At 42.7% G+C, this 15,223-nt stretch overlaps 1 protein-coding gene and 1 long non-coding RNA gene across 4 annotated transcripts; one reads left to right on the top strand and one right to left on the bottom strand.

Moving 5' to 3' along the window:
* Positions 1 to 2,964: 2,964 nt before the first annotated feature.
* zgc:63972 (protein CutA homolog) lies at positions 2,965 to 9,984 on the bottom strand. 3 transcript variants are annotated; one of them, XM_030353075.1, is made up of 6 exons: positions 9,832 to 9,984; positions 8,699 to 8,771; positions 7,349 to 7,497; positions 6,825 to 6,884; positions 4,675 to 4,720; positions 2,965 to 3,692 (listed from the first exon to the last, which is right to left on the bottom strand). In XM_030353075.1, the coding sequence occupies exons 2-6, from the start codon at positions 8,768 to 8,770 to the stop codon at positions 3,513 to 3,515; spliced, it is 507 nt and encodes a 168-aa protein (XP_030208935.1). In that variant the 5' UTR covers position 8,771; positions 9,832 to 9,984; the 3' UTR covers positions 2,965 to 3,512. The 3 variants fall into 3 exon arrangements, with proteins under 3 accessions (XP_030208935.1, XP_030208936.1, XP_030208934.1); XM_030353076.1 differs by lacking the exon at positions 9,832 to 9,984 and adding an exon at positions 3,924 to 3,973 and having other exon boundaries at positions 8,699 to 9,537; XM_030353074.1 differs by lacking the exon at positions 9,832 to 9,984 and having other exon boundaries at positions 8,699 to 9,552.
* On the top strand, positions 5,710 to 7,498 carry LOC115541388 (uncharacterized). The gene is made up of 2 exons (XR_003976346.1): positions 5,710 to 6,531; positions 6,751 to 7,498. It is a non-coding gene; the product is annotated as an uncharacterized LOC115541388 (long non-coding RNA).
* Positions 9,985 to 15,223: the final 5,239 nt, after the last annotated feature.

Below are 15,223 nucleotides of genomic sequence, written 5' to 3' on the forward strand. Positions count from 1 at the left end.
AACGTGTGTGCAATTTACATTTAGGGCATTTAGCTGACGCTTTTATCCAAAGGGACTTACAATAGTACTTCCTTCAGAAGAAGGTGAAACAATGTGTTGGTACAGTTAGGATGTTCATAGAACCAAATGCCAAGCACTAACAATTGCTATGTTAACCCATTCCCCGCATTCAACATATTTAGGTAGGTAGGATAAGATGCTACACAACTAAGTACTATAACTCAGTACATATAAAATCAGTGTGTACATGAAGTGCCAGGACATACAACATGCAATATCTGCGTAGGAGGGAGGGGGTGGCTATAAGTGAACTGTGTTGTCTATTGTCTGAGTTTCTCTTATACTCAAAGAGTTACCACACTTTTTTATAATTGAAAATAAAAGCATTAACATATTTGTGCTGAATTTCCAACCACTGTGTTGCAGCCACCGTGGAACGCACATTGTACATATGTTTATCTAGTATCCCCTTCCCCCACATAATGCTGACTAGACAGCCCTTCAACAGATGTTTATCACACTGTGTGTGGTGTTACGTCATGGCACTAGAGAAATTATCAAACGTGTAATCCATCCTTGCTGCCCTCCGGCAGGTGAGCAGTCCTGTCCATGAGTGAGTGGACACAGGGGCAAGGCAGCGCGGTCTCATTCACATGTTGGCATACTCATCTTTGATAAATTCTCAAACGCTATTTTTTTATACAGTTGTATTTATTTTATTTTTAGCCAAACAACATTTGCTGGCTCCAGGCGTGGTCACACTGAAAGGTCATGATAAGCCGACAAAGCGTGAAAAGGTCTTTCATGTCTGTGAAGGCCGATCATCAGTACTAATACTGGACATCAACATGGATAAAATGAATCAAAATAAGGGAATACACATTTTTTATCAGTATAGATTAAGGAAATCTCATCCAATACAAAATGTTGCCAATTGCATCATAACAAATGTGTGAAGCGTCCAAATCTGTGATTAATTCAGACAAATGCCAAGTCATTTGGGATACATTGTAATAATTTAATTTGGCATCTTGTTCACTAGTGATAATAGTGTCATTCCAGCAGGTTCTCTGGTCACAAGCATAGGCAGTGAGTGGCTGTGCTGTGAGAAAAACTGACAAATCTGGACAGCCTATTATAATTATAATAATAATATAAATCTCTACAGGAAACTATGAATATTTCACATCCTAGCTAGTTGGAAGTAAAGATTTTAAGTATTTATTCCAGTTTATGTGAGGATTAATTGAAAGCGACAAATGACACCGCGATAGCTGCTCAGGGACTCTAATAGCTAGTTAGTGGCTTGGAGCTAGGCTCATAGTTCAAAAATGATCGTCAAGATGGGTTGCCGCACATATAGCAGCAATTCGAGGGCTACTGCTTGAGACTTCAACACAGAGTTGATGTGGATGCCTGGATATCCCATGGACAGTTGTTGCATGCAGCAGTCTTTTTCTCTCATTTCAGCTTTCACATTCACACCTTGCCACCACTTCAGTATTGGTGATAAAAGTGGTGAATTAATGTGATATGCTAATGTCATATATTGTGAACCTCCCCATATGTAAAGGTGCTGGTGATAACATTTAAGAGTTATTATTTGAGTGTACTTTGTTGAAAATACACTTTTTTTTTCCCCAGGATCTAGATATCCGTTAGCTATTAGTGAGTGAAATGCTAGGTTTCAGTTAAATGCTTGCCGTTGGATGAGACCATTTTGATTCCTGGCTCTTTTTTTTAGTTTCTGGGACTCCATCCTCTAGTCAATAGTAGGTTTCTCCATTGAGAAGTGTGTCATGCCACACTTCTCAATGGAGGAGAAACATGGCAGGCAGAGGGAGGGGATGATTCTTTGGTTGTGTAGCTACAAAATCTCTTCCAAATCTCTCCTGGTCTCAAAATTGTTCCTTCTTTTGCAGGTCTAAATCAGAAACACAATGCAGTTGGAGGCATGGCTGATCAACCCAAATAGCATCATGCATGGGTTTGAACTGCACTCAAATAGACTCTGTGGCTCACTACCATGAGTACTTTGGGTGTCTACCGTCCACCACCCAGTTAATCAGTGAAAAGGCAACCTAGTCGCCAATATGTGATGACAGAATACAGGAAAAAACTGACCATTTTAAGCACATATTGTGGAACATTCAGATTCACAATAAACACATAAGGAATTCAGTACGATGTCAAGCTTTGATGCATTGTTATTAGCATTGTTATTATAAATCAATAGTTTAAAGTAAAATAAATAAATGATGTAATTCATGATTTACAATTGTAGTAAAGTATATTCTATATCATTGAAATACCACCCTCTAGTGTGCACTCAGCCAAACTACATTTCCACTTTGAAAACTATTTGTGACATAACTCACTCGGAGCAAATCCGAGTCCTGACACATATTTATGAACACACCCAAACACACACACACACACACACACACACACACACACACACACACACACACACACACACACACACACACACACACACACACACACACACACACACACACACACACACACACAAATGAATACGCCAACAGACACAGTGTTGTTGGGCAACACACAGCTTGTACATTCTGTCCTGGGCAGCAGGATTACAGGGGCTCGACAGACACAACACCTGGTTTAACCACGTCTGCACTTCCCTTGTCCTTGTAACCGTGCCTACCTCGTCCCACTGTGTGGTGAGCAGAGAGCACAATTATGTATTACTTGTAAAACTTGTAATAGGCTAATGTTGACTGATTTTCCCCAGACCAACATTATTTGTTTAAATGACTTGGTTTATTGCAAGTTTAGGAAGACCTTTTAATATTAATAGTTATTGAAGTAACTTTATATCGTATGATATCTTTTTTTATGTTTATATATATTATATCATTTATTTTGTGTAGCTCTCATTGTATCACGTTGGTTTGGGGGTTTAATGTGTCTCTAACTATTGATGACAAGGGATCAATTATTACATGTTTTTATTACTAGCATCATACCAAAACATTTGAGGATAACTTCAAAATGTGTAAAAGTGTAAGACCGAACATAAAGATAGGAAGAGTGCTAGCAGTAAAGAAAAGAGAATGAAGCACTTGGATATTGTCGCAAGATGTGTTTTTAAAACAATTTAGACTTTCTATTTCTCCGTTATATTTACGGTGGTCTATCCCATCATTCATACCCAAATTTAAAAGTGGAGACCTGGCTTAATAAAATGTTCTGATGTGCCATATTTGTCTGGATGCATTGTCATTCCATTTTGAAATCTTTAAGCATGTCGTCAATTCATTTGATTTTCAAAGCAATACAGGCTTTTTGTGTTGGATAAATAAAATGCGTGCTTGAAACAGCGTTGCAGCCTCGAGAGACGTCAGTAGCCAGGGGGAGTGTGTACCTCCACAGCGCATTCCCAAGCGTCCCCTGATCGGTTGCTCGGGAAACAGAATAACACTGTTATCATCCCCGGCTGACTTCCTGCTCGAGCGTTTGGGCGAGGGACGACCCCGTGCTCAGGGCTCGGGTTCCCTCAGGTCTGCATGCAGGGGAGGATGCGTGTCTGGGGGGGTGACCCCCCCGGGCTGACCGGTCAGTCGTCCGGGACCGCCTCGTCCATCCACCTCACGTAGGACGCACCGGTGTACCCCACCGCCATGCTCAGGACGTCCGGGTTCTCGTAAGGATGGATGGACCTGGAACCACACACACACAAACGCACACGCGAGTGCACACACACGCACACATGCACACAGACACACATTCATACACATACACAGACAGTCGGACCCACAAACACGACACACACACCCACAATATTAGTTATCAATGACTGGCGAGATGTGAAATTGTAAAATTGCAATGAAGGGGAGTGGGTGGAATGTTCTGGAATTACACCACTAGTGTCAAATGAAACGATGTCCCACCTCACATAATCTACAAGTTTCTGGATCTTGGAGGTCTTGGTTTTCACCAGCTAGAACAGAAATGACGAGCATTCATCAAAAGACTGACTGTTGGATGGTCTATCCCTGTCTGTGAACGGATGGCCGGCTTTGTACTGAGTCAGCTGACTCATTTTCGAATGGGAGTTGGACACCATGTGGTTTTATCCTCCTATATCACGGATAACTGAGCAGTGACATGAGGTAGATTTAGGATCGGACGTCATAATCCCTGCAGCCGGCGGGTTGTGTGTCTACTAGGGCTAGCTTCTGAAACTCTATACTTTTAAAACACATTGGTTCTGTCACGGGATGAAATAGACATCAAAACTTTGGTACTGATGTTCGGTTCTTGACGGGAGCAAAAGGCTTACTGATCTACGGAGGAAAAATGTCAGATAGGTAGGAAGCCCAGCTGTCTTTTGAATGTCAGTGATTGGAGCATGTCTGCCTCTTTCCATGTCTTAACTTTACGACATGAATGTGTTCACACTCACAGCAAGGCACCGAAAGAAGAATTCATTTGGTATGGGCCATTTTCCCAGTAGGGAAAATACTGGTGTCGCTCATACCATTAATTATGGGTCCATTTGATCTAGATATAGCAAAGCACCAGTAACTAATGAAGTAAATAAACATTGCTGGCGCTACGATGACAGACCAATAAAACGGACCCTAGCGTAAAAGAGCAGGAACAGGAAGTGACCTTGTGCAAGTGAGCGCTGGTTCCTACCATCACAATCTCTGTTGCCTCTTGGACTTCGCCCTTCCAGTAATACCTGAAAATAACACAAAACATTACACCAGTCAGGATGTCGTTACCACTTCCTACAACTTCTCGTTGTGTGAAACACACGAGAGGCCACAAGATGCTCTATACTTACCGTGGCTATCTGTGTTCCCATCTGCTTCTGCTTCAACATAGCACAGCACGCTCAGGCATGTCAAATGTTTCAATAGAAAGCGCTGCACGTGTCCATACTTTCATTTGTGATTCAGACTCCATGTCTGTGTGATATGGATATAGGTATTATGAAGTGAATTTAATCAATAAAAGGTTTCTTATATAAATACACACTGAATTCCTTTATAACTGTTGCACACACACACACACACACACGCACACACACACACACACACAGACACACAGACACACACACACACACACACACACACACACACACACACACACACACACACACACACACACACACACACACACACAAACACACACACTTCCCATGTCACCCTGTGTGTATTTCAGACTAAACCTTTTTTTCGTTTGTGGCTAACAGGTTTAGCATTACGGCTACTCATCCTATTGTCCGGTGGTTTACCGCTCCATTACGCTCCATATTCCATACGGCTTACGCGTTGACAGGCGTGGCTAATCCCTACACAGGGTCCAAGTGTGTCTCAGTGTCCCACTGATCATGAGCCATTTCATTCAGACAGTTGACTCCTGGTTTTCTAGGCAATAGCTATGCTAGTTAGAAAGGAGGAAAAGGGCTGAGCAACTGTGTGTATGTGTGTTTAAATCCTTGCATGTTGATGCGTTGTTGGTGTGTGCATGTCTATGGTTGCATCGATGTGTGTGTATGTGTGTACGTGTAGTTGGTGTGTGCGTGTGGGGTTTGGTGCGGTGCAATAATACCCCTGTTTGCATATGGCCCATTACAGTTTGCGTACCGAACAAAGGTCGGTGTGGAGGATGCGGTCCTCTACCTCCAACCGCCCACTTTTGCATAATAATAAAAGGAGTAGGACAGAGAGGATTCATTTTCTGGACTTTTCAAGAACCTTCAACACCATTCAACCCCTTCTGCTTCAGGACAAACTGGCCAAAATGTGAGTGGACCCCTGCCTGGTGTCTTGGAATTTCCAGCTACCCCACTGACAGACCACAGTATGTCAGGCTGAAGGACATCACGTCTGACACTGTGGTCAGTAGCACAGTAGCACCACAAGGGACTGTAATGGCACCATTACTCTTCACCTTTACACCTCTGACTTCTGTTCCAACTCTGAGATGTGTCACATTTAGATGTTTGCTGATGACACAGGCGGCTATCGTGGGATGCATATGGGGTGATAGTGAGGAGGAGAACAGGAGCCTTAAAAGTCCAGACCACGTCCTAGACCCGTTCAGATTGAGGGGGCTGTAGTTGAGAACGTTGTCTCCTACAAGTACCTCGGGCTCTGGCTGGACAACAAGCTGAACTGGGCGAGCAACACAGACCATCTGTATGGGAAAGCCCAAGGCAGACCGTACTTCCTGAGGAGGAGGCGATCATTCAACATCTACAGGAAACGCAGCACATCAAAAAAGGACTCATCAAGGTTGGACAAGCTGATCAGGCAGGCCGGCTCTGTGGTCAGCATGAAGCTGGACTCTGTGACAGTGGCAGAGAGGAGAACATCCAACAAACTGCTGGATATTCTGGACAATGTCAGCCATCCTCTGCACACTTTGATCAGCAACCAGAAGAGCTCGTTCAGCGACTGGATGCTCCTCCTCAAGAGTAACACTAACTTTTTTCCCCCATGCCAACTGTTCAACACCATACAAAATGTAGCATTTTGTAACATGGTATAAAGTTCATATCTATCTATCTATCTATCTATCTATCTATCTATCTATCTATCTATCTATCTATCTATCTATCTATCTATCTATCTATCTATCTATCTATCTATCTATCCATCTCAATGCGTTGTATTTTCAACCTATGTGTGTGTGTGTGTGTGTGTGTGTGTGTGTGTGTGTGTGTGTGTGTGTGTGTGTGTTTGTGTGTGTGTGTCACTCCAGTCTATGGCGATTGTGATTGCCAGGTACTCCAGACGGGGCCAGGTGTCAGCAGGGCCTACAGAACACACACTCACAGAGACCAGGTCCTGGGGAGAATGTTAATGCTGGCCGCCATCTGTCGCTCCATGATGGCTCTGTGGAAGAAAAGGAAAACGTTGCATGGCGGCGAATCGTTCCAAAGCAGAGAGGTTCAGAGATAGAAACATTGACCACGTAAAAAATATGGTTTGAGGCTTTGCCGTGAGCAGATACAGCATACAACCCAACCCCTCTTTAGTATTCAAATGGAGGGACAGCAACGCAAAAAAATAGGAGAAAAGAGCAGGCCCCGGCTCTCAGAAGACATAACAGGCCGTGGCCTCACTCGTATCTCAGGGCCAGAGCAAAGATCCTAACTTTCTCCAAAGTACTCCCTGACCAATTTCAAGGTTGAGGAAACCTTCAGAAATTGTCTCAGAATAATGTTTTACCACAACACTTTGAGTTTAATAAGTGCAGCGCAACTGATCAATGATTTATACACACACACACACACAACACAGAGTGACAGAGTGACGGGTTGGCATGCGGGAGGCCAGCCGGCGCTACAGGGGCCTACCTGCCGATGTCCTGGGCCACCTGCTCGTTAGGGGTGCCGATCAGCAGGACCGAGTTGTGGCCCGCTACAGGGGTCCCAGTGATGACGGCGTAGAGCCGAGCCCCCATGGACCACAGACCGGGGTACAACGCCACGGACAGGAACACCAGCTTCAGGGGGGTGGGGGTGAGGGAGGAGGGGTTGGGGGTTATAGGGTGGAGGAGGTTAAGCTGACATCACATGGCGGAAAAAACGATCTGACACATACATGCTCTGATTTGAAGTTATAGCAAAGAGAATTGTTTCTGTTAGGAGGAAGTTTTAATCATGTATTATGTTCTAGAGCAGGCCTATTCAACTAGCGGCCCGTGGGCCAAATGCGGCCCCTCTTAATTTTTTTCTGGCCCGCAAGAGGTTGCATGCAAAAAATAAATAAAATAAAGGAGAAACATAGTTGCATGCAAATCAGGTTTCCGTGTGTAGGCGGTGATACTAGCCAGTATCCGTAACCCACAACCAGGAACTGGCATCACTTATTCTGACAATGTTTGGCTCAACCGATATCTGAGTCTAGCTTTTCTCATATGAATGCCATCAGAACAAGGGAGTGTCTCAGGATGAGCCAAACTAGGCAAACCAGTCGGTGCAATCTTTCTCACTGACTCAGTGGCTCAAAATGTCTCATATGTACAGTAGTTCTGTTTTGTGATGATTCAAACAACATTGTTGAATTCTAAATACGTGTCCAAAATATGTGAGAACAAAATCTTTTATAATGATATGATTAAAAGTGAAGAAGGAAGGAATGCGTCTGACAAGTTTATTCCATGTAGTAGTACTATATATATTAAGTTAACACTACTTTAAGTAAGATTTATTTGTAGCGATTCATTCACATAGTTTTACTCTGTGTGGCCCATGAACCCCCAGTGGTTTTCCTTTTCGTCCCACTTGTTAAGGAGGTTGAATAGCCCTGTTCTAGAGGAATGCGTGCGTCGGATGACGTTGGTGTGTTAGAATTGATAATGAGGCTATAATGGCAGAGTCATTAACAGTATTAATATTATGATAATTGTAATTATTATGAGCAACAGTATAGTAATCAAAGGCAAAGTTAGTAGTGATTGCAGGCGAGAAGTAGACGTGTGCTCCTATTTGACAGAGGCGCTCTCCTTATAACCTGTAGGTGAGCGGGTCGGAAGCGGTGGGTTTGGATGTTATTGCTCCTAGCATGATAATCCACTGGCTACATGGCCATTGATAACAGGCATCAGACCAAGATCGGATCAAACACATACGTTTACCCTGAATAAAATATGTGTATAACAAGTGCATACGGAGTAATCACATTAATCATCATGTCCTACTTACCAAACATAAAACACCCAAGGAACGAAAGGTAGTGTGAAAGATAGACTCTTTGCAGCATCGCTGCCCCTCCATCCTACGGGCAACAAATGGCATTCCTAGTCTCTCCTAGTTGAATGCTCGCGTCTTTCCAAAGCGTGTCATCTCACTACGGAATGCCCGGAACGGGGTGCTTCAATTGGGCGTTGTTCACGAGAGAGAGGGCGGGATCGATTCGCGTTTCAGTTACAAGAGTTTAGTGGCGAGAGAGGGACTAGAAGGATATCCGATTCCCTTACGGATAACAGTCAAATAAAGACATATTTATTCTCATTTTCTTTTTTGTGGGTATTCTTGTCTTGTTCTTAATCTTCTAGCTCCGCGGACTATTCCTTGGCGTACAGTGCCCATAGGAAGTAGAAGACCGGAAATTGTATTGCGCTAGACCGGGATAACGCTTCAATCCAGGATCCTTCTCAGCCTTGTTAAGCGCATTCATAAGGAGACATGCTTGTCTGATGCACACGATAATTATTCCCTTAAAAATGGGGTAATTTCAGTGTTTCCGTTTAAAACGAACCTAAGACTAACTAATTCTTGTCAGAGCATATTTTGTTTGAATTCTTTCCCAAATTACTGTCTACGTATGAATGTGATAAACTTGGCAGGTTGCAGTCGGACGTCCAGTGTCGGGAGAACGAACATCGCATCCGCTACGATTGGCTACGTGACATTCCATCGTCCAATCAGACGTCTGGCTTCTGACCTGGGTCGTAATCGGCTTTGGTGTCTGATTAAAGGCTTTTGCCTTCGTGGCTCGAGGTGGAATCACTTCTCATCACTAGATATGACACAAACATGATGCCGTGTGAGCTCTGTCTATCAAGTAGGTCTATCTGCAGCCGGAGCCATATGCCAAACACGCCCATTGCTCGTGTCAAACACGCCCACCAATAAACAGCGCCACAGCGCTCCATTCACTTTGCACAGCGCTCCATTCACTTAGTATAGAATGCAAACAAACTCATAAAAACGTAATAAAACATGCCGTTCATAAATACACGTTACTGTGTTTAAAGCGACGACTCTTGTCTGTCTATACGAGCTGTTTGTGTTAAAAAATAATCCACCCATTGACATCTTAAATGTCCACTTACTGTCTCAGTGATGGTGGATTAAAAACGCGACTCGTCGGACCTATGGTTTAGACCTGCTGCAAACGGTACCGACCCCGAAGCAGGGGTGGACTGGCCATCTGGCATACCGGGCGTCGTCCCGGTGGGCCGTTGACCCAATGTGGGCCGGTCCGGTCCGCTATGTTCCTCTCTCTCTAAATTCCCTCCAATTGGGCCGGCCAATGGGCTACAGAGAGCTAGCAGTGTGTTGCCAGCATCGACGCATATTATTGGTCTATGTTTGTCATTGTCAATCAATCATGGGCTGACTGGCTCAGAGAGCCCTGACAGTGCTGTCAATCACAACACAAACCAGGGTTGGCGGGACCTCATGGCATGGTCCGGAGCCGGGAGCCGGTACGGAGCTGAAAACGCCCGGGTGGTGCTGAAAAACGGCGACTTAAGCCTCTGGAGATGGAAGTTAAATGTTCAAAATTGACAGACCTATTTGGTGCCAGGGTCCACACCCCAGCAGGTGCTGCTGCGCCAGGAGACGAGCGAGTGGAGGCATATATGCTAAGTAACGTTAGCCTAGGCTACATTTTGAGACACGTACAAAACCAAGTAGAAAACGTTTTTACATTGAATGTGATGTGACCTAATTAGCTGCATACTTGTGACAACATATTAGCCCAGAGTTGAAGGGCTGTGACTGTTGGTAGTTGTGGTTGACTTTGTTTAAATAGGCCGAATTGTGATATTATTGGTTATTATTGTTCAGATGATTTGGCTAAGCTAGCTAACAGCTGCTAACGTCAGCAGTCCCTTGTTGCCATAGCAACAGTAAACATTGACATGGACTAATAATGAGCTGTAAATAGAGATGCAGAATCAAGCTGTATTGTAAATACAGATGTGACACTTTGAATTTTAGCACAAAATACAAGTAAACCTATTGGAAATAATTCGTTTAATTTGCAATATTTGCCTTTGAATTTATTGTAATCTTTCAATTCATTTATTGTTTACTGAGGTGATGACTATTTCGAGAGGAATGCAATATGTGTATGTTTAAAGGTTTATGTGAAGAAACATACTATATGTGTGATAAAATGACAATTGGTTATTCATAAATGTCTCTTTATATTCTCTGCTACCATCATCTCCTGTCAAACTGGTTTTCCTCACCTGCTAGAAGTTATTCTATGAGAGAGAGAGAGAGAGAGAGAGAGAGAGAGAGAGAGAGAGAGAGAGAGAGAGAGAGAGAGAGAGAGAGAGAGAGAGAGAGCTTCTCTTGACTTTGTGAGTTTATTATGCAACTCGTTTGCCTCAGATTGAAACAAAAGGTTTGATTATGATTATTTCCTGGTTGAAGATTTTCACATCGATTTTAATTTCAAACATTTGCATATCTTTTAAGTTAAATGAACAGTTATGCAAGTAGGCCGAATTACAGGTCTGAATAGATATGCATTCTCATATACATGTATGTGCACATGTATACATACATGTGCACATACACGTGTATGAGAATATGAGAAGTATATGAGAAAAAAAATTCAATTCTCTATTTATGGTTTCATAATGACTGAGTCACCGTTAAAACAAATTGGTTTCAGCTCTAATGATGTTACTGTCTGTAATATGTTTCTATTTAGATTATTTGTCAGGAGATTTTGTTATTATTGTCCGAGTCTGGTTTTAACTAATGCTGGGCTTACACCAAACGATTTTCACAGTCACAGACTAATAACTGCAAGAGAGGATTTAGTGTTGGATCATGTGTGATATTTAACAAGGGTTTTGTAGTAGATATGGCGGGTGGACATGCAGCAACCACAGGTTGTCTGTTAACTTCCTGTTCGGGTTTCACACCTTTATTGTCAGCAGCACAAGAAACACAAACTTGAAAAACAAAAAACTGTACTATTATTCGGATATAGGTTCTTCCCGTTCGTCTCCTCCCACCCCTAGTGCTAATAATGTAGTGGGCTGGTCTGGAGAGAAAATGCCAGGGCTGAATTTTTCTCCCAGTCCACCCCTGCCCCGAAGTCCCTTCCCATGAATGGACCCGAGTCCCTGCCCCATACCCAAATACCTACACATATAGTGGTCTCTCAAAGTTTTCCTCCACTTTTGTGATGTAGGCTACTGATCCTGGTGCCTCTCTTCTTATCCACCGTTTCCTGAAGGGATCACAGCTTTTTCTTAGGTTTACAAACCGCTTAAACATTTGAATAACTTTTATTGAGTGTGCGGATTAACACAAAACAGCTTTTAGGGATGTTGTGACTGGTTGTGGATCAACCTGGATCATGAACTCAGACGCAAAGAGCATGTCTTCTCCTTAAGGAAAGCCATATAGCCTCTGTTAAATCTGTTAAAAGCATGTTTTTCTTAATTTTGTAAGCTTTGCAAAAATCTCATGCTTAAGACATTTCAGAATATTTCTATCTAGAAAAGAAATAAAAGTAAACCAGTGGCAACAGAGAATCAGGACTTGGACCCTTATTATTGTATTGAAAAGCTCCCAATAAATCCAAAAATGTGTGTGTCGTAAACCACAACTCGAACATTGTGATGATACATATTGGTTAAAGGTGAAGACAGCAGATTGCACTAGAGACTTTACATACAGTAGCATCATGTTCTCACCTCAAAATATTGGCATAAACCTTTGAATATAAAAAGCTCCATACCAAAAGTATTTTAATTATTAAAGCCTGTACCAATAAATGACTTAATGGTTGGTTCAATGAGAGATGTGTCTTCTTTGAAGCTGAAGACATCTTTGTCCATGGTAACTCCACTGCCCTAAATGGATGCACAAATTCACATTAGTACAGCTCTGATTTTTCAATGCAATTAACTTTATACTAACCATCTCCTTAGAAGGAAAGCTGTAAGGCCTCTTATTGTAAGCATGGTCCTCGTCAGAGTTCAATGGTATCTGTAAACCAAACATCATTATTGCGCCATCATGTTTAATATGTCGTCATTAATTGCAGCAGGTTGAAATATGTTTGAAGAAACTGTCCTTCTTCACCATCATTTTTGAGCATGAAATGCAGTGATAATGGCTCTCATCTTAACAGCCAAGGTCACATTTGAATATGTGATGTCCTAAAAAAAAAGGCAGAAAAGGTGAATAAGAAGTTTTCATAGAAACATACCAAATATTTTTTTAGAGAGCAATACATATTGATATAATACAACCTTCTCCTAGAACATAATTATCATGTCTATAACCTGAACTTTTACAGGGTGAATGTGTGATGAAACAGGATGGATATAATACACATACATTGATTTTTTATATTTAGGACACTACACCTTAGGGGAACAGGGACCATTCGAAATGTAAATTTAAAAAATGTTATCGAATAGATGGACTTACCGCAATACTTCACAACGGACCGCTGATGTGTCTGCAAATGAGCAGTAAGCTCAGGGTACCCCCCTGTCTTGTGGCATAACGAACACTGGAAAGTATCTATGTCCAATCTGGTGAGCTCCGGGCATGCACCATCTTTAGTCTATAGGAGAAGTTATATAATTAATATGTTAGTTTGATATTGGAAAATTCCCAAGGCACTAACAAGAGCAATTTAAAAAAAGCCTTCCTGTTAGCAGTTTGAAAAATACAACATTTTACTACAAAGTTTGTTTATTTAAAATTGTTCTGGTATAAGACTGCCTCTAGCTAAGCTACCCAAAGCTAAAGTTACATGTATCAGCCGGATTAGCCCGTCACTGAAATTAACCCTGCCACTGAAGAACCGGTTCCTGCCACTTCAAGAGTCCACGAACGCGCCTGCCACCCATGCACCCCTGAGCCCCGAGATGCGTCCGGACGGACAGTGCGGACAGAGACGGAACAAGAACCAGTCACCATGGAGGCGAGCTGCGCATGCCTCGGCCACCTGTGCACCCCTGACCCCTGAAATGTGTCCGGACAGACGGTACGGACAGAGATGGAACAACCAGTCGCCACGGAGGCGGGCTGCGCATGTGTCTGCCACCGTCCAACAAGGGCCCATCTCAGAGAAAGCAGATGAACCAGACACTCTGATTATAGGAGACTCAACCATCAAGGATATAACCGGTAAGAAGATCAAAACATGCAACTTCCCATATGGAATGGTTAGTGATATCAACCATAAACTAGCCAAAATCATATTGGAAAACCCCAAAATCTCACCGATTATTGTGCATGCAGGAATTAATGATATTCAAAGAGAACAGTCAGAACTTCTGAAGAGGGATTACACTGATCTATTGGATACACTGGACAAAATACACATCAAGTCATTCATCAGTGGACCCATACCAGCAGTTGACAGGGGAATAAACTAGAGCTGTCAGTTAAACGCGTTATTAACGGCGTTAACGCAAACCAATTTAACGGCGTTCAATTTTTTATCGCGCGATTAACGCAATTATTTTATATAAAAAAGAATAAAAAAACTTTTTTTTTTTTTTTTCTTTGGCTCAAAACAAAGAAGCAGTAGCCTGACTGCTATGTTCAAATGACATTTGTTCAAAGCAGTCGTTTAATTGCACTATAGGCTCTTTTTTTGTATCATCCTGTTTTGATCAGTGTATATGCCAATGTTGTTATCAATAAAAAAATCATTTGCACAAGGCAAGCCGATGCACTTCACCATGTTGATAAGAGAATTAAAATGAGAAGAATTATGGGACAAAAAAATCAAGGGATATTTAGCATAGAAAAAGAATTTGCGATTAATCGCGATTAATTAGAGTTAATTGTGACATTAATGCGATTAATCACGATTAAATATTTTAATCGCTTGACAGCTCTAGAATAAACAGATTCAGTCGTCTACTTGTACTGAATACATGGCTTTCCAGAGTCTGCAATGAAAGAGGAAGGGGCTTTATTGACAATTTCAACTTATTCTGGGGGCGCAAATATCTTTTCAGAGCAGATGGCCTACACCCAAACAGGTTAGGCTCAAAACTGTTGAGGGACAATCTTCTCTTCTCACTTTCCCACAAATCTCCATGGTCTGACGCACAGGCCACAGTCAGTGCACAGGTTGAGAAGAAGCGAGACTACAGCCTCCCCCACACATCTACTCTGCCACTATCTGACACACAGATAGCAGACAGCCCACAGACCTTGAAGAGAGACAACAGCCCGCCCGACGCCATCAACACTGTGCCTTCGCCCATCGCTGATGCTGGCTTGGCGAGGAACGGCCACCCCCCTCCTCTGCATTCCCCCATCGACGATGACCTCCAGCCCCAATGTCTCCTCCCTTTGCGATTTCCAGCCGAATTTAAGAAACTGGAATATGTTGGCATCAAACTTGCATCTGTGTCAATGATAGCATCGCCACGTCATGGCCACAGGCTGATAACACCAAAGAGGATGGCGCCCCAGCCCCCCCCCTGTACTGATAGTAGT

Source organism: Gadus morhua, chromosome 4 (genome assembly GCF_902167405.1).
Source record: "Gadus morhua chromosome 4, gadMor3.0, whole genome shotgun sequence".
NCBI classification, from domain to species: domain Eukaryota; kingdom Metazoa; phylum Chordata; class Actinopteri; order Gadiformes; family Gadidae; genus Gadus; species Gadus morhua.

Coding starts and splice junctions, on each gene's coding strand:
- zgc:63972 (XM_030353074.1), bottom strand. CDS start 8,791: ATGCCATTTGTTGCCCGTAGGATGGAGGGGCAGCGATGCTGCAAAGAG. Junction 6,885..7,348: donor GTGGCCCAGGACATCGGCAG/GTAGGCCCCTGT, acceptor TTTCTTCCACAG/AGCCATCATGGAGCGACAGA. Junction 3,693..4,674: donor AGGCAACAGAGATTGTGATG/GTAGGAACCAGC, acceptor GTGTGGTTCCAG/GTCCATCCATCCTTACGAGA.